The 21,001-nt window shown below is 38.3% G+C and overlaps 1 protein-coding gene across 1 annotated transcript in view; it reads right to left on the minus strand.

Annotated features, from left to right (window-relative positions):
• Positions 1 to 808: 808 nt before the first annotated feature.
• Positions 809 to 21,001, minus strand: part of LOC126335084 (esterase E4-like) — a 166,700-nt gene continuing 146,507 nt past the window's right edge. Inside the window, exons 9-10 of the mRNA XM_049997979.1 lie at positions 11,508 to 11,640; positions 809 to 1,132 (exon numbers count right to left, since the gene is read on the minus strand). Coding sequence (XP_049853936.1) covers positions 922 to 1,132; positions 11,508 to 11,640 — 344 coding nt within the window. The 3' untranslated portion in view covers positions 809 to 921. The remainder of the gene's footprint in view (positions 1,133 to 11,507; positions 11,641 to 21,001) is intronic.

Consider the following 21,001-nt stretch of genomic DNA (forward strand, 5'->3'; position numbering starts at 1 on the left):
GATTTGGACAGTCTTATGGGTGGCTGAGGATGGAGTTGTATAATTCAAAAATCACTACCATTATGCCAATATGAACAACATAAATAAAGACATATGAGTGGAATGTTCCAGACATACATTATTAGTGAATACATCTGAATACCCTACATTAACATCTGGAATGATGAATTACACAAAAATAGATGTTTGGTCTCTCATATGCCTAGTAATTTTTCTGTAGGTTTCAGTTTCCTGGCAGTCTCATGGATGTTGTAGGTGTTGTACTCTCATATTTAGTTGCCTTTTCTGTTTAGTACTGTAGATATGACTGTTCTGACTGGTTGTATGAAGCTGTGGCCTCATTTGCTAAGGATAGATTCACCCACACTGTGACTTGCATTGTTAGTTAGCATGTGACCCATATCTGCATACATTGATTCTGTTAAGATGATAAATGCCAGAGTTAATTATTATTCAGTTCACAAGCATGGTATGTAATAATCGACCTGACATGCAATTCAATTTTATAATAGCGTATGTATCTGGTAACAGGTCATGTATTCACCTTAGATGATTTTGTCAGCCAAAGAATTATTTTTGTCCTTCAAAACTACACATGTATGTCACTTTGGCATTTTCATTATGCTTATACTTACAGATTTTGATTAATTTTATGTTTGAAACTCGTTTGTTATGCAAGCAACATTTGAGAGTGTGAAATGAACTATGGAATTAGTTGTACCTTAAATATGTGGCACACTGATGATAATTCATAAGAAAATTTGTTACTCTTTCTGGATATGACTTCTGTCATCTTAAATAACAATAGTTTTTAGTTTTTCTCAAGTTTATTTTTTATTGAAAATGTTATGATATTTGATGTTTACCAATCATTGCATACACAAAACATTTCATAGTAATCTGTAATCTCATTAGAGATCATTACTGTTTTCCATGATGGCCACGTCTTTGATTTCCCTTATGCCCACTAGCTGCTAGGGGAAACAGCCTGTCCCATAGTGACATACGATCCTGATAATATAGCCCATTCTTCATTGTCAACTGTGATCCTATATCCAGATACACTTGTCTTGAAGGTGTCAAGCTTTGCCACTCCACATTCACTAAATCATTCCTTTCAGATGTTGGATTGCTGAAACATATATATCACATATCATATAATTCATGGAGTTTCTTCAGAATCAAAATACAATCAGACAAATGAACAAAAGCTGTCATGAAATTGGGTTTCAGAAACAGGAGCTTCATAAATTGATGGATGCCACAGTGAAGATGCCCATATTAACATGCAGTCATGCTTATACTAAAGTTGCTGGGATCATGACTACAATTAACTGCAGGCATACATATTCACTAACATTTTAACGCCTGCTTCTTGGTACATAAAAGTGGCAAAGGAAAGTTGTTAATTGAGAAGGGAGCTTCCATTTACTGTTTAATGGTAATGTGGCTAATTATAAAAGTTAGTTTCATATGAGCTCTGATTTCTGCAACTACAATACAAAAAACAAATTTAATTATCATGCTGATACTTCCTTTTTGTCTTTGGTTAATATTTTTTTCTCATATATCAGCGTAACTGTACAATTAAGTGTGTGTGTGTGTGTGTGTGTGTGTGTGTGTGCGCGCGTGCGCGCACAGTCTGTATCTTTGAAAAAGGATTCGTCCGAAAGCTAGCAGAGTTCCCAGTCTTCTTTGTGTGCCTCTCAACAACTCAGTGCCTCCTCTACTATTTGGTGAGCCACTGCAATTAATCATTAATATTGTCTATAGTAATAGTTTTTGAAAGTCACTTCTTAATTTATATGTTGATTCATTTCACATACCTAAAGACTATCCTCTATGGTAGGATCTAAAAGAAAAATGGTTGAATAAGAGAATGAATGAATGAATGAGTGAGTGAATGAATAAATGAATGAATGATAAAACAAGCATACAACTACTACTACCATCATATGCTAGAGAAAGATCTGGCAGAGAATGTGAGAAAATTCTGATCATATGTAAAATCACTATGTGGGTCTAAGGCTTCCATTCAATCCTTTGTTGACAAGTCTGGTGAGGCAGCTGAAGATAGCAAAACAATAGCTGAAGTTTTAAATTTCACGTTCAAGAAATTTTTTATGCAGGAGAATTGTGCAAACACACCCATCTTTGACCATTGGCCAGACTCCCGTATGAACAACACAGTAATAAGCACCTGTGGTGCAGAGAAACAGCTGAAAGATTTGTAAGCTAATAACTCATGTGGTCCAGATGGGATCCCATTTTGGTTTTACAAAGCGTACTCTATGGCATTGGCCTCTTACCTAGTTTGCATTTATCGCAAATCTCTCACCCAACACAAAGTCCCAAGTGACTGGAAAAAAGGGCTAGTGACTCCTGTTTATAAGAAGGGTAAATGAAAAGACCTGCCAAATTGCAGACCAATATCCCTAACTTCTGTTTACTGCAGAATCTTTGAACATATTTTCAGTTCAGATATAATAACTTTTCTTGAGACTGAGAAGCTTATGCTCACGAATCCGCCTGGTTTTAGAAAGCATCGCTCGTACAAAACTAAGCTTGCTCTTTTCTCACATGATTTACTGTGAACTATGAATGAAGGGCAACAGGCAGATTCCATATTTCAAGATTTCTGGAAAGCATTTGACATGTTGCCCCATTTCAGGCTGTTAATGAAGGTACAAGCATATGGAATACTTTCACAGATGCACGAGTGGCTTGAAGACTTCTGACGTAATAGAACACAGTATGTTGTCGTCAATGGTGAGTGTTTATCAGAGACGTGTGTCGTCGGGAGTGCCCCAGGGAAGTGTGATAAGACCACTGTTGTTCTCTATATACATAAATGATTTGGCTAACAGGATGGACAGCAATCTGCTGTTGTTTGCTGGTGATGAAATGTTGTACAGTAAGGTGTCAAAGTTGAGTGACTGTAGGAAGATACAAGACAACTTAGACAAAATTTCCAATTGGTATGATGAATGGCAGCTAGCCCTGAATGTGGAAAATTGTAAGGTAATGTAGTGAGTATGAAGAACAAACCTGTAATGTTTGGATACAGCATTAGTAGTGTACTGATTGACATGGTCAAGTCGTTTAAACGTGTACATTGCAAAGCGATATGGAATGGATGAGAACTTGAGGAATGTGGTAGGGAAGGCAAATGGTTGACTTTGGTTTATTGGGAGAATTTTAGGAAAGAGTGATTCACTTGTAAAGGAGACCTCATATGGGGCACTAGTGTGACATATTCTTGAATACTGCTCAAGTGTCTGGGATCTCTACCAGGTTGGATTAAAGGAGGACACTGAAGCAATTCAGAGGCAGTTGGCTAGATTTATTACTGGTAGGTTTGAATAACAGGTAAGTGTTATGGAGCTGCTTCAGAAACTCAAATGGGAATCCCTGGAGAGATGGTAATTTTCTTTTTGAGAAAAACTATTGAGAAAGTTTAGAGAATCAGCACTTGTAGTTTACTGCTGAACAATTCTACTGATACCAACATATACTGCATGTATGGATCACAGCTAAAGATATGAGAAATTTGAGCTCATATGGAGGCATATAGACAATCATTTTTGCCCCATTCTATTTGTGAGTGGAACAGGAAAGGAAATAATTAGTGGTGGTACAGGATACTCTCCGCCATGCACAATACGGTGGCTCATGGAGTATCTATGTAGACATATGGATGGTGGTGGTGGTGGTGGTGGTGGTGGTGGTGGTGGTGATGATGATGATGAAATGGACAAAGAGAACAGGAGTACTTGAATGGATCCCAGGATTCCAAGAAATGGCTGATGGGAGGACCAGACTTGGATATCAAAACTTTGGATGACTGTGGTGTCATTGGATGGTTGTTGTATTCCTAGAATTAGACATATTTGTTTTATATTATTATAATAACATAAGAATAAGTTGATCATTAAAGACAAAGCTTAAAAGAGATATGAGATGAACTTTCCTGAAACGTTTTTATGTGTATTGTGCAAAGAAGAAGGATGTCTCTTTGAAAGCTTACACATCTGCTCAGTTTGTATCTCACAAAATTTATACAACACAACATTTCTGTACTCTACACATTACATTAAAGGGAGAGACTGATGAATATTTAAGAGGATGAGTGAGTGTTGTTGGAGCAGGTAACACAATCAGGTCACATGAGACTCACAGAGGTACTAAAACCTGGTGTTGTTTACATCTAATAAAAATAATTTGGAGGTAAAAACTTCCAGCTGAGAGCCTCATTAAAAGACGATGGTCATAAAAAACAAAGTATCTGTAGTGACACAACTGATAACAGTGAATAAGGAATACAAAACACACAAAACTAAAAAAAGTACAGTAAAGAACTCAGTATTCTGCATACCAGGTCCCTTTTTCATTATACTTCTGTTCACATGTTCAATCATAATCTGCAAGGCACTGTGAGGTGTATATTAGAAGGTACCTCTAACTGTTCACAGTGGACAACATAAAACTATTCCAGAAAATACGTCCAATAAGACTGATGCAGGATTGACCCTGTCAATAAACATCAAAGAAGGTGCTGTAAATGGCCACCACTTATCTAAATGCAGTGCTTTGTTTGATTTATCAGACACCGAGATTTGCATAGCAGCTCTACTTGACAGATGGCAAACAATAGTGTTTTCAGTGTTCTGTTGTAATTCTTTTGGTATGTGAGGACTCAAGGTAAAAATCACATACATGTGCAGTACACATGTATGTGATGATATTCTTCTGCAGTTCCAATTTTCAAGATACAATATTTGAACTTCCCCAGGAAATTATATGATGTCTAATGACTGATTCAAAGTAACTATGATGTGTTATTTTTCATGTACTCAATTTACCAGAATTTTCTAGTAATTGCACTGCAAAAGCAAAACTACTTAGGTTATTTGATAGGAAGTGAAACATGTATGTTCCAACTTATGTTCTTGCCCACATTTAGTCTTAGGAATTTGATCATGTCAACTTCTACCGAGCGAGGTGGCGCAGTGGTTAGACACTGGACTCGCATTCGGGAGGACGACGGTTCAATCCCGTCTCCGGCCATCCTGATTAGGTTTTCCGTGATTTCCCTAAATCGTTTCAGGCAAATGCCGGGATGGTTCCTTTGAAAGGGCATGGCCGATTTCCTTCCCAATCCTTCCCTAACCCGAGCTTGCGCTCCGTCTCTAATGACCTCGTTGTCGACGGGACGTTAAACACTAACAACAACCACCACCATCATGTCAACTTCTTCCATAAGTTTATTGTAATGTTGTATTTTAACTTCCAAAAATTTTGAAATGTACCATATGGGTTTTTGCAATGTTCATTTTCAACCCATTTAACAGGAACCAGTTTTCAAGGGTATACAGTGAGCTTGTGATGGACTTGGAATTTTTTCTGCATTGTCATCTTCAGTTAAAACAGAATGTGACAGTAACCTGGATTTGTGCACTGAAATCAAGATTTCCAGCATTTTTTGTGACGGACAGTTCTCCTGGTCAGTAACCAGAGTCAGTTACATGTCAGTTTTATTTTGTCCCCCCCTGTACAAGATATTCTGGTTCCTTTCGTTCCACTCAGGTGCAAGGAGAGATTGACCGTGTGATACCTCTAGGAGTGCTGTAATTAGTCTAACCTTCTCTTTGTGGTCTGTGTGGGAATGATATGTAGGGGACTTGAATAAATTCCTAGCTCGCTCACTTAATGCTGCTTCTTTATACTTTAAGCAAGTTTTTGTGGGATGGCTGGCATCTATTTCCAGGCATATGCTAGTTTAAATTTTTCAGAATTTCTGTGGTGTTCTCATGTGAATCTAACAAACCTGTGATGATTTCATGCCATCCTTCACTTTATATGTTCAGATCCATTGTTAGTCCTATTTAGTCCCACACACTTGAGCAAAATTTTAGAACTGTGTAAGCAGTCTTAGTCATAAACTGACTGTATTTTCCCAAATACATTGAAGTATACCACTTATTTTATCTAAAATTGAGACTACGTGGTTATTTCGCATACCCAGACATTTTTACATCCAGGTATTTGTAAGAAGTGATAGTTTTCATTTGTTACTGACTGATATTGCAACAATATCTAATGTTCTTGGATTCTGTAAAGAGCTAATTTAGATTTGAACATTTAAAGCAAGTTGCCAATCTTTGCACCATTTTGATATTTTATCAAGGTCTGACTGGATATCTTTGTAGCTTTTGTCAGATAGTACTTCATTATAGATAACTGCATCATCTGTATCAAGTCAAGGCTTCTATTAATATTATCCACAAGGGCATTAATATATGATTTGAACAGCAAATTTCTCGTCATGTTGATGTTACTTCTACATTTGTTGGTGATTCATTCATTGACTTACTCCTTCATTCAATCATACACAATTTGAACAGCAAGGGCCCAAGACCTTCATTGGAACATGCCTAGTGTAGTTTATACATCTGATGATGACTCATTCATTCATTCACACACACTGTGTTCTGTAAATTATATACTGAAGGAAAGCCTTCGGGGAAAGTGGGGAAAACTCTCTCTCTCTCTCTCTCTCTCTCTCTCTCTCTTTCTCTCTCTTTCTCTCGATGGGTAGCTGACAGAGGGAGGCAGCAGGTGTTCAGAATAGAAAGGATAGGAATACAACACATGGCCACCAGCACTGGTGAATTCTTGCAGTGCACAGTGATGATAGTGTGGAGGGATGTATTGGGAGAGAGAGTCAAAACAGGGGCATGGAAGATGGGGAGAAGAGGCTGTGGGTGTAAGATGAGTGAAAATTAAGGTCCTGAGACAGAGTGGAGATGGATGTAAGGCAGGGGATTAGTAAATCTTTTGAAAAGAAAATGCTGAGTGGCCCAGAAAGCTAAGCTCGCCAGACAAAAAATTAACCACCCCTGTGGGCACACACAGACTGCCTCTATGTGAGCATAGGGCAGTAGTGATCAGTGAGCCACTTATGTTTCAAGTGGACATTGTACATAAATGTGGATAAATGTATGGACAGAACACGGTGGAAAAAAGGGTCACTCATGTTTGGCCATGGCCATGTCCATGCCCATGGCCATATGGTGTGTGAAATTTCTGGATTTGTTGGGGTTTTCAGGTGGACTGTTCAACATGTGTACAAATATAGTGGTATAACATATGTAGCCATGAACAAGATATCAGAACTGTGGTCAGGAAAAAAAATTGCTTCCTAACCCAATGGGAATTGCTGCAGGCAGTGAATAAACATCCATCCCCAACTGTTAGTGAGAGAACATTGTGTTGGGAACTGCACACAATGAAGATTTAAGAGTCGGTCACCTTGAAAGAGGCCATTGCTCCCACAGGCACATAAAGATGACAATAGTAAAGTTCATTCAGCTGGTAGATTATGTGACTGATTTTCTGAACACCCCACACCCTATTACATTTCTTTTAGCCTGCAAAATCATCTGAGTTAAACACCATAGAAAATATATGGAGCATGTTGGAACAGTGGGCAAAATGGCAACATCAGCAATCCCACAATCTAGTGGAATTGCACCATCAAACCCTCAGCGAGTGGCTTAACATGGATGTGGCGTACCTGGACAGCCTTGCGGACTCTCTTTCTAACTGAACCCCGGTGGTTATGAAGTCCAAAGGTTGAATTACTTGGTATTTAATGATGCATGCAATGGTTTTTCCAGAGGTGAATGATTTTTTGTCCAGTGAGCTTATGGAGAGGTCTCTCCTAGATATCACTAAGAAAAAAGATAAGAAAGGAAGTGAAGACTTATGAGCAATAAGAAGACATCAGAATGTTGTGGAAAGGGTAAAGGCTCTAAAATGGAAATGGGCTAGACATATCACGCAAAGAAATGATGGAAGGTGGACAAAGGTAGTAGCAGAGTGGAGTTACAGAGACAGGTGAAGACACAAGGCTGACCATCTGACTGCTGGGATAAAGAAATTCACAATCTTCGACTGCAGAGGACAGCAGGAGGCAGAGAGGCATGTAAACAGCAACTGCAGTTTTGTGTGTGTGTGTGTGTGTGTGTGTGTGTGTGTGTGTGTGTGTGTGTGTGTGTGTGTGTGTGTTGCAAACAAAACATTTTTGTAACTTCACACAGACCACTACAGGTGTCCATATATTGGAAAATTCAAAATCTGTTTATGTTAAACATTATAGTTATAGTATCTTTACCATATGTGACATCAAAAGATGATGCAAGTAGAAAATCAGTGCTTTCAGTACAGAAAGATACAGATTGTAGGTGTCCGATTTGTATTGTGATACTTGAATTCTTAGGCCTATAGTTTAATGATATAAGACATTCATATATTTTCCTTAACATGTATCCATTCACGTGTATATAGATTTTTATACACTCTAGAAACAGAGACTGCAAGAATGTCACAATAGGTACCTAATGCAGCTTACACGTAGCAACTTAGTATAAAGTTTACTACAATCAAAACTTAACATAAATATTTCTGTAGCTGTATCAAATTAAACTGGGTAGTTATTTCCAGTAGACAAGCAACGAATCTTTGATCAAGATTGTGTCATAAGAGGAGTATGTTGACTGTCACCCTAGAAGTATGTCTATTGGTAGGAACTTCTCATGCAAGACAACACTTGACCTATTATGACACAGTGTTAGATGAAGGCTCATCCCATGGCTACCAGAAATGACTATCCAGTTGAATGTGGTATAGCCACAGAAATGTTGTGCAAGTTTTCAGTTTAGTAAGCTTTGATGTTGGAAAAATATACTCATTGGTGTAGCTCCATGTGTAACATGGCAAACATGAATATAGCAGTATGGTGAAGGAAGAAATTAAGTGGTTCAGGATATGCAAGACTTATATGCATGAGAAATATAATACTTTTACCCTTGCAAAAGACAAAAATGGATGAAAAATGTTCTCATGGGCACATAAAGCCTCACTCAATTTTTTTAAATTTTTGAGTACATTTCTCACAGAGAAACAGTAGTCTGGCTAAAAGTACTTTAAAAATGGATTGAAAATGGTCTTGAAAGCAGTAAAACATTTATTTCCAATGGTTACCAGTTTTGGTCAGAAAATGAGCCTCTTGAGACCATTTATATATTGAGATGGTAGTCATTGGACGTGAATGAAGCAGGTGTTATGACTCCATGAAGGCCAGCAGCTGACATTCAAGGAGTCATAATACCAACTTTATTCACTGCCACCACCTACTATCATACTATAATAGTCTGTTGATGGTCACATTCTTACCGAAATGAGTAACCACTGGAAGTAAATATTTTATTGCAGTCGAGAATGTTTTTGATCCATTTTACTAAATTACTAAGTTTATTGTAGTGCTTATGAAATTTATTCATAAAAACCACAGGGAATTAAAAGCTATGAAGTTTGTTTTCATACCAGTATTTAAGAAGTTTTGAATCAAAGCATCTTCATAGATGTCATGAGATGTGTTCTAAATGAGCACACCCATGTCCAAGCTTTATTGTTTATGGAATACTTCTGTCTGTCTTTTTTGTACAGTATGGTAACATGGGGAGATTGGTGAAGTGTAACACAGGTTTAGACACTGAACTCACATTCTGCCTCCAGGGTTTAAATTCCTTCCCATTGATTTTAACAGGTTTTCTGCATCTTCCCTATGCTTAAGGCAAATTATGGCACAGGTTCTTGGAAAGTATATGGCCAGTTTCCTTCCTCATCTGTCCATAATTTGAGATTGTGACAAATCTATGATGTCCTTTTCACCGATAGGATGTTAATTCTGAATTTTCTTTCTTTCCTTAAAACAGTGAGTGTGACTGGTGCAGTGTCAAGCCTGCTCTGGCAAAACCAGTGTATCCTCAAATACAATAATTTACAGCTGGGGGATATAGGCACATGGTCATAAACCACAGAATGGTCACTCTTTTTAGACTACATTGTTTGTGAACTAAACTGCTGATGTAATTTATTGGTAGTAAGTAGTAGATTTGCTAGTGGAGCAAATGAACAACATCACAGTCAATACCCAGAAATACTGTGTAACACATGATGATCTTCAAAATCAGAATATTAAAAATGAGGAGATTAGAATATTATCTGCAAGAGTCATGATTCTCAACAAAATTATGAAAAGTACTCATTGCTTCTCACCATTAAGATGATACGTTGAGTTGCAGACAGGTACAGTACAATGAAAAGACTGTTACACATTGCGAGTTCAGCCAAAGCCTTCTTCAGAAAGGAAAGGACGTACACACACATTCACACAAGCTGCCACACCTTGTGCACACTTGACCACTACCAACAGCTTGGCCAGAGATAGCTTTTGTGTGCCTGATATGTGCTTGCTTGTGTGAATGTGTGTGTATTTCATTTCCTTTCTGAAGAAGGCTTTGGTCAAAAGCTCAATGTACAACAGTCTCGTTGTTGTGCCTGTCTGCAACTCAAGGTGTCATCTTAACACCGAGTAGCAGTGTATCCTTTTCATAAGGTTGTAGAGTCATGTTTCCCTTTGATAATGCATAACCCCATGTCACTAGTATTGTTGATAAAGTGTTAGAAAATAGGACTGGGGACCATTAACATCCTGAATGCAGCACTGATTTGTTCAGCCCATGACTTCAATACTTCCAGGCTACTGGACCACTTAAAGATGCAGGATTTTACTCCAGTGCAAACATAATGGATGGAGTTAATGACTTGTTCAAGAGTTACAAGTATCTCTCTTCTCTGGTGGAATTTACTGCCTATCTTGACAATAAGTTGCATACTTTAATTCTAAATGATTTCTTAAATAAAAGAATGTTGGTCATATGCTGCATGAAATATTGGTCTACATATTAGGTTGTTTGTGAGTAACTGGTTTTTCTGTCAATGTTTGGTACAATAACATACATATGAATGAAAGACACAAACAGTGAGGTTTCTGGGTTACAACTCCATAATCAGTTTGCATTATTTTGTTTGTAATTTCTAATTTCCTGCTTGTATTTTATTTGATCGTATAATAGCACTGAGTATCTGATGACCACTGAAGAAATAAAGTGTTGATAAATAATCAAAAAAATAACTCTGTAGAAGCTATGTTTTAGTTGTCCAGCTGGATTAGCAACCATCTCTAGGAGAAATGGTTAGGGTGTTTTACATCACGTGGACTTTAGAATGGTTTAAGTATAGACAGAAAGTACGTCATTTCCAACAAAACCTCATGAAGATGACTTGGTAAATTGTTGAAATATTGTCCACAGAATCTGAATTACTGAAGCAGTTGGATGAAGAAAAAATACCTTCTCTCAATCTCATCAAGAAAACCTCAGACATCACAATAAATACACACACTGACCATGTAAATTGCTACAGTGATCTATTGATTGTTTACTTGTAGCTAAATGCAGCTTGCTCAACAAATGTAAATCAAAGCACACATTAGAATCTTCAGAAATTGGAAAAGTGTCAAAAAATTATACTCAGATTTTAATAATATTTGTAATAACAATAACAATAGTAATAGTAATATTATCATCATCTTTGCTTACCCATTCTTAACAAAATTAGACCACATTTTAGTCATTTTTTTAACTGTTGGATATTCTGGATCAGCATTGGTGAAAGATGGAAACAATACTGATATGTAAAATAAGTAAATCAGATCATCATGATGCACAACACCTGTGAAACAAATGAATACAATTTTGTAATTTACAGGAAATCAATATGAATTGTGTACATATAAGGTAGAATGAAAAATGCATATGGATATTATATACATTTAAACATTGATGTAATAATTAACAGAAAGAAAAAACAGTTTTCAGCCATTAAAATAATGAATGATAATGGCAAAAATTGTAACTCATAGTTGCAATGCATAAAGACATAGCAAAAGTAAATATAGATTGTATGTCATCATCATCATTGTCATCATCATCATTATCAGTGGAAGAAAAACTTTTTTGTACTTTGGTCCATTGGTGCATAAAATTTTTTGCTGTGTAATGCTGAGTTTTATTTGAAATAAACACTTTTTTTCATATACAGTTAGCTTAATTCTCACTATCATATTATCAACATCACACAAAAATTATTATCTACTTCCATTTGTCACCATGCTATCTGTTATCATGTGAGTACTGGTACATCTACATGAACAGGGCGAATCAATTAACACTTCCACCGCAGATATTTTGGACATGGAAGGCACAATCGATATGCAGTTTTCACAGACAATAGCACATATTTGCAGCCAATACATATGTTTGAGCTGTTTGCAAAAGTGAAGTTATTTACAACAGTTAGACATCTTTTAATTGAACAACACATATTAAGAGTAAAATCCTAAAAGCAGTGTAAATGAAAATGTCAGTGGTGTTCACTGCAGAAAGCTAGTGCAAGTAATTTGTGAGTTATATTGTGAACACTGACTATTGTAAACACTGACAGCCGTTTGTTCCATTATATTGCTTAGATGTTAGGTGATGGTGTTATGTTTGTTTACATTGTGTTGTGTTTGCATTACAGTTTCACTGTGTTGGTCCTGCCAGTTATAGTGTGATAATGGAGACACTAAGATATGCTGGGAAGATGGTATTTCCCAGCACAGAAAAAGAAGACATGCTCATGGTTTATGATGAATGTATCAAGAATGCTTTTTCATTGTGTATCACATATGCCTAAAGATATGCCAATAGATGTCAACCATCACAGCATAGCATAACATAGCCTACAGTCACATCATAGCAACAATTTGTGAACCTCTTCAGGCAATTACATAAAAGTGATAGTGTAATGCCTGAACTAAATAACAGACTAAAAAGTGTGCCTGGAGAGCAGGGTGAAATTTATAATGTTCTAGGTGCTGTAGCAGTAGATCTGCAAACTAGTTTTTGTGCAGTCACATGACGAAGCAGCATGAGTCAGGAAAGTGTACTATGAATTCTCCATGAACATAGTTACCATCTCTATCACATCTCTCTCCATCAAGTGCTGCATGGAAATGAATTTGCAAATCTTATAAACTATTGTACATAGGTATGAAGACATGATACTCCAGATGTGTCATTTATCTTCTTTACAGATAAAGCAAAATTTACTAATCATGGTTAAGTAAATCTCAGAAACATGTACTACTGCTCTGTTGACAATTCCAGTTGGCTCCATTAGGAGGAAAGTCTGCAAACATGGAATTTAAATATATGGTGTGGAATAGTACACCATCACCTCACAGGTTCATTGCTCATAAAGGGAACACTGAATTCACACAAGTATCTAAACCTCTTAACAGACCATCTTCTACAGATGTTAGACGACATTCCCCTTCAGACTAGGAGAAACCTGTGGTATCAACTTGATAGCTGTTTGGCTCATAATGGACGAATTACAATTGTGTATCTTTAGGCATTATTTACAAATCAATGGATTAGAAGAAAAGGACCTATACCTTGGCTGGCCTTTCCCAAAATATGACATCACTATAGTTTTTTCTGTGGGGAAGCTGTGCGACACTGTCTACAAGAACATACCAACAACATCACATGATATGAAAACAGCATATTACTGCTGCCTATGCTGCAATTTCCACTGAAATGGTAGAATGTATGCAGCAGTTGTTGCTTGGCAGATTGCAAGCTCGTATTGACACTGGTGGTGATCATTCTGAGCACAGGCCTCGAGGACATATTGGTTCTTTACTTGTCAGACCCCAAAGACATATTGTTTTTCATCTTTGTTTGTCTTTTATTTGTCCTAGGTAATGTCCCATTTAACTACATGAAGCCTGCACAGATGTATTAAAATCTGTGTAGGGCTGTATATATTGTCATCTTGCACATACAAGAGCGCAGAGCAAACTGCTTCCAGCCAGAACACATACAGTATATATACAGCTACAGAACATTCCAGTACAATGATTCTTGACATTCGTGGATACTTCTAGAATGTACTCGAACCGAATATAGAAATTAAAATTGTACAGTCCAGGTGAGTTTTGAACTCGCGTCCTTCCATGCAACAGTTTAGTATCACAACCACTGCACCATGGTGCCACTCAGCTTCTTCTGTGACTTTGCTCCCTCCTTAAGAGAACAGTGTCTTGGTATTACGTCCTCCTAGTCTGGGAATGAGTCATCGGTCATGCATACTCCAATTCCTGATGACTGATTCTCGCTCTGGCGGTGATCTTCTTAGAACTTCTCTTGCCGATACACTCTTTTGTCACGTTTCTGCTTGTTGCCTGTTGCTGGAGCTTCAAATTTACCCTGGGTGGCAGGATCCTTATAGGGCTTCATTCAAAGGATGTGGACCGTATCTCTGATCTTTTGTCGTCTTTTGTTGGGGTTGAAATCTTCAACTTCATAAGTAACATCAGACAACTGTCTTACAATCTTATAAGGTCCAAAGCAGCGCCTGACAAGATTCTCAGAGAGACCAACCTTCTGAACAGGAGTGAAGATCCAGACAAGGTCGCAAGGCTGGTAGGCAACAAGCGTGTGGAGTCGAGCTAACTGCCGAGCTTCGTCAGCTCTGGTTAATACCTGCCTGATGTAGTCATCATCCATGTCATCAGGATGTAACAGAAGCACAGTGTCCATCGGTGTAGTTGCCTCATGCCCATGCACCAGAAAAAATGCCATAAATAGTGTGGTGTTTTGTTTGGTGGTGTTATAGGCAAACGCCACAAAAGGTAGCACCTCATCCCAGTTGCTCTGCTCAACGTTGATGAACATTAATAGTATGTTGGCCAAGGTCTTATTAAGGAGTTCAGTAAACCTGTTAGTTTGTGGATGGAAGGCCATTGTCATGTGATGAGTAATGTCGCACCGGCAGTTTATCTCTGTCACAAGATTTGATTGAGAAACTTTCCCTTGACCCGTAATTAACGACCATGGTGCACCATGTTTTAATACAATTCTTTCACAATGAATTTGGCTACCTCGGATGCTTCAACTGTTTTCATGGCTTCTGTAATGGCTTAGCGTGTCAGATAATTATTGCAAACAATAGTCCATCTATAGCCACTAGCAGATGGAAATCGTCCGAGGAGGTCAATCCCAACATGCTGGAAAGGCGTTTTGGCTGGGGGAATTGGTAGGAGTCAGTCAGGTGGTTTCTGAAGAACTGCCTTTCTCTTCTGGCACTCTTGACAGTTCAGCCTCACGTCTGTCATGGAATTTCTGTAGAACATCTAAGCGCATGTGTTTGTGTATCACTGGTAGCCACCTCTTTCCAAACGGATCAAAGTTTTTCTTGCAGAGTAATCCATTAACTACCTTAAATTGTCCTTTCACATCCTCTAACTGATTTAAGGCAAGCAGAGAGATCCTGGAGTGCAGTGAGACAGTCACTATCTTCATCAAAGTCTTGATGGTCTAGCACAGGGTTCCTTAGGAGATAGTAGGCATCTTGGTGTTTTCTTCCACTTTTGTACACTATGGTAATGTCATATTCTTGAAGACATAGTGCCCACCTGGCGAGTCATCCTGTTGGATCCTTATGACCTGTCAACCAACAAAGTGAATGATGATCTGTAACAACTGTGAATGGCCTTCCATATAGATACCGTCGAAATTTGCACATGGTCCAGATCACGGCGAGACATTCTCTTTCTATGATTGAGTAGTTTCTCGTGGCTTTTGTAAGTGTCCTAGAAGCAAAGGCTATAACCTTCTCTTTTCCATCCGAAATTTGCACCAGAGCAGCACCGATCCCATACCCGCTGGCATCTGTGTGTAGTTCTGTAGGTGCTCTTTCATCATACAGACCATTTACTTGGTCAGTCATCAGAGCTTTTCACAGCACATCAAAAGAATCTTGTTGAGTACCACCCACAGATGAATTTAGCATCAGCTTTTAACAACTCTTGGAGTGGCCTGGCTTTGATACAAAAGTCTTTGATAAAACGACAGTAATAAGAACATAATCCGATGAAGCCTGTCACATCTCTAATACTTTCAGGAATAGAAAATTCTGTTATAGATCTCACCTTTTCTGGGTCTGGATGCATGCCTTCATTTGACACAACGTGTCCAAGTATTTTGATTTCTTTTGCTCCATAGAGACACTTTCTTGGATTAAGTTTCAGTCCGCCTGGTTGGAGACATTTAAGAACAGCCCTCAGTCTTTTTATGTGTTCATCAAATGTCTCTGAGAACACTATAATGTCATCTAAATAACAAAGACACATCATCCACCTCAGGTGACTTAGAAGATTATCCATCATCCATTCAAAAGTTTCAGGTGCATTACACAAACCAAATGGCATTACCTTAAACTCGTACAGGCCCTGCAGTTTTCTCACAATCAGCCTCATCTACTTTGATTTGCCAGTATTCTGAATACATGTCCATGGTTGAGAAAAACTTAGCCCCCTTTAGACAATCTAGTGTATTGTAAATTCGTGGAGGGGTAAATGTCCTTTTTAGTTATCTTATTAAGCTTCCTGTAATCAACTCAAAAGCGCCAACTGCCACTCTTCTTCCTGACGAGAACCACTGGTGATGACCATGGGGGTCTGTGAAGGCTGAATGATGTCATTCTTCATCATTTTCTCTATGCTGACACATGGTATGCTCTTTGGCTTATTGGTTGATGGTCTCCAGTGCTAATATGGTGCTTCACCATCGATTTGTCTAATTTGCTCTTCACCTGTGGATTGAAGCATTCAGAGAACTCTTGAAGAATGGCAAGTAGCTTCATCTGTTGTTCCTTAGTGAGATCTGGTTACAGTTGAGCTAGAAGATGTTGTCTCATAGTGGTAGTGCTGATTTCACCCGTAGACACAGCATGGGAGGTTTCTATGATGCTCAGCTGTTCTTCAATTAATAGCTCAGCGTTTACTATGGACATGCGACTTGCAAGGATCTGTGGTACTTGGCGATAGTTAAGTATCCACAATTCACCGAATCCATTCTTAAATGAGATGGCAGAGGCTGGGATGACCAAGTTATTCTTCAGTGGTATGCTTCTCTTACGTTCCACTACAAGATACATGGGTTGATGCATGGCATAACACGTGACAATTACCTTTCTAGCACTGACTGCAGGAATGATCACTTCATCCAGCACACATAGTCTGCACACACTCGGATGCACCTTGTCTGGCATAATCTTCAAGCGACCCCAATCTATAATTGCCTGAGCAGCTTTCAAAAAGTCCCATCCGAGAATGATATAATGACTACACTCTTGTAAGACAATGAATTCTAAGGGCTGTGTATATCCATTTATACCCACATGAATGGTACATCTTCCTGTAGGTTCTACATATTTCCCTTTAGCCACCTTCAGCAGAGATGTTTTGTTGTTGACGAATACGGTTTTCTGTAACTGGTGACAGTACTTCTCTGAAATGACTGAATATGATGCTCCAGAGTCCACAAGAGCTTGGACTGGTTGGCCATCCATTAGCATATTGATATAGTTTCCTATCATTTTTGTAGTGATCAACGGTGAAGGATTTTTCTCTTTGGCGGCCTCATCTACAAGGATGGTCTCACCCTTTAGTTTTCCATGTTGTGGCAGCTAGGTGATTGGCTGGAGCTTCTAAACAGCGATGGAGAGCTTGATCGGTATGTTGGGGAGCATTCTCTCCAGTGGCTGGCTTGCGGCATTGGTGACCAACATCGTCCTACACCCACATCTTATTGCTCATTTTCGTTGTCTAAGATCGGTCTGCTGTCTTCTGGCATGGGCGTCATCAAATATCCACTGCCTTTCTTGACAATAGCGCACCACATGTCCCACTATTTTACACAGCTCCAAAACATCTTGAATGTAGGATGCTGTAATTTCTCCTGGATGCTGTGACCTGTACTTTAATTTATCTTGAGCCTTGCACTTCTTTTGTTATATGCTGGCGAAATACTTGTGCATTTCTGTCTGGAATACTTCCCAGCTTGTGAACTTCTCCTTGTTGTTCTCATACCATTGCTTGGCAGTGCCCTCCACGAAGAAAAAGATGTTAGCCAAACACACGGTGTCACCCCATTTGTTAAATTTGGTTATAGGCTCATATACCTTCAGCCACTTGTTTGGATCTTGTCCATCATCACCAGAGAACCCAGACGGATGTCTCATGTGGTGGCCCACAGTTGCTGTCATTGTAACATCCTTATCTTCTTCTGTCTGCGATCTGTTGAATATGGCTCCATCTCGGGTTTCTCACAACATAAACGATGGCTCTGTCGTGGCCTGTTGGGAGTCACTGTGTTGTCGATAGTGTGTGCTATCACAATTTCCAACACCCAGTGTCTCCACTAGAATAATGTCACATAGAAGAAGGAGTAATTAGATGAATGATGAACACTAACTTCACTTAATGAAGGTTTATTCAGCACTTGCACATACAAGAGCATGGATCAAACTGCCTCCGGCCAGTACACATACAGTATGTATACAGCTACAGAACATTCCAGTACAATGATTCTTGTCATTTAAGGTTACTTCTAGAATGTACTCGAACCAAATATAGAAATTAAAATTGTACAGTCCAGGTGAGTTTTGAACTCAACGTCCCTCCATGCAACAGTTTAGTATCATAACCACTACACCACGGTGCTACTCAGCTTCTTCTGCAACAATAAGAACGCATGTCTAATTCACATGTACTACTACATGGAACAAACAACTGTCAGTGTTTACAAAGTTCAAACTGTGATATCTCCTAAACAGCTTGCAGTAGACACCTGCAACAAACACCATTAGCAGTCTAATTTACTCTAGTTTGATTGTGGTGCTGCCAATAGGCATTGTTCCATTGAAATATTTGTATCTTCTGTAAATAAACACATATTCAAAACTGATACTACTCTTTTGTGTGGACTGCAAAATTGGGCTGCTGGCTACCATTCCAATCTGTGAAATCCACATATCAATGCACCTCGCATTCCCAAAATATTTATGGTACAAGGTTTAGGTGACATGCTTTATACTCCACAAGCCACCTAAACTGTATGACAGAGACTGCTTCATACCAATATCAGTGATTCTTGTGTCCTACTTCAGTAGCATATTGAGTGAGGGGGGAAAATGATTATCTATAACCTTTTGTATACACACTAATTTCTCTTACCTTACTATCCCTATGTAAGATATGTGATTGTGGCAGCACAATGGTCACACGGTTTTCTTTGAATATACAGTATCTAAATTAACCCAACAAAGTTGGACGAGATTTGAAAACCTGTGAGCTTTTCAAATCTCGTCCGATGCAGTCCTCAACCTTTTCATCCCCTATGGTGAGTCTCCCCTGACCCACAGTTCTGGGTGACTTTCCCAAAATCTACCCCTTTTCCTAGACCTCTCCATTCCTTTTCCTTCACCCTTCTTGTTTTCCCTTCAATCCTTCTGTATGAAGATGGAGCCAATATCTCCAAAAGCTTACCAATTGCAACATTCTTTTATGTATGTGTTCTGCCGCTGCTTGGTGAGTAGATTTTTTATCTATCCAATTAAATAATTTTTTTAAACAGTTCCAAAGATAGTGCAATCAAATATGTGCAAAAACTATTGCACTATCAGCTTAACATTCATGCATCCAAGCTGCTGACAGGAATGATATATAAAAGAATGGAAAAGAAAATTGAGGATTTATTAAATGACACTTGACTTCAGGAAATATAAAGGCATCATAGAGATGGTCTGGCTTGATGACAGAAGCAAGACTGAAGAAAAATCCAGATACACTCATAGGATACGCCAATCTAGAAATAGCGTTTGACAATGTGAAATGGTGCAAGATGCTTGAAATTCTGAGAAAAATATGAGTAAGCTCCAGTGAAAGATGGGCGATAACACAAAATGTACAAGAACCAAGGGGGAACAATAACATTGGTAGATAGATAAAGAAGATGTAAGAATGAGGTGCAATATTTAACCCCTACAGTTCTACCTACACGACGAAGAAGCAATGACAGAAATAAAAGAAAAGTTCAAGAGTGGTATTAAAATTTAGCATCAAAGGGTATTAATGATAAGATTTTTTGATAACTTTACTATCCTCAATGAAAGTGAAGAAGAACTGCAGGATCTGTTGAATGGAATGAGCAATCTAACAACACAGATGATCACAAGTGGAAGAGGTTAAGGAATTCTGCTACGTAGGCAGCAAAATAATCCTGACAGATAAAGCAAGGAGGACATAAAAAACTGGCTAGCACAGGCAAAGAGGGAATTCCTAGCCAAGAGGAATCTACTAGTATCAAACATTTGCCTTAATTTGAGGAAGAAGTTTCTATAGCTATACATTTGGAGCACAAAATTCGTCCTCACTATGGAACAATTGGAATGAAAGTAAATCTAATCTAATCTAAAGCACAAGTCCATGGTAGTGAATCATGGGCAGCGAGTGAACTTGAACAGAAGAGAATTGAAGCATTTGAGATGTGATGCTACAGAAGAATGTAGAAAATCAAGTGGACTGATAAGATAAGGAATGAGGATGTTCTCTATAGAGTTGGTGAAGAAAGAACGTATGGGAAATACTGATAAGAAGAAAGGATAGAATGAGAGGACACATGTTAAGACATCAGAGAATGACCCCCATGGTACTATAGGGAGCTGTAGAGGGCAAAAACTGTATGGGAAGATAGAGACCGGAATATAGTCAATAAATAATTTGAAGATGTAGGCTGTGAATGCTACTCTGGAATGAATAGATTGGTGCAGGAGAGGAGTCCATGATTGGCCACATCAAACCAGTCAGAAGACTCAAAAATAGACATTACCTTGCATTTATCCACATTTAAAAGCCATTTGTTACATAAGTAGAAATTTTGTTGAAGTTTCCCTGCATTTCCTTTGCTTGTCCAGTGATGATTTTTTCATCAGAAAACAATTTGATAATCACAATAGTCAACATAATTGGCTTGAGAGTTTCAGCAACTCTGTAGATATTTAAGATAATTCTCATTTATTGTTCCATCTCAGTTGCAGATTTTTAATTAGATTACTTGTTTTTACAATTCTGGAACATCTTTGGATTTGAGTAGTTGTGTCAGCAACCCGCCATGTCTAATCAGTTCCACATGTCAGAGTA

The sequence above is a fragment of the Schistocerca gregaria genome, chromosome 2, assembly GCF_023897955.1.
Source record: "Schistocerca gregaria isolate iqSchGreg1 chromosome 2, iqSchGreg1.2, whole genome shotgun sequence".
Classification (NCBI taxonomy): Eukaryota; Metazoa; Arthropoda; class Insecta; order Orthoptera; family Acrididae; genus Schistocerca; species Schistocerca gregaria.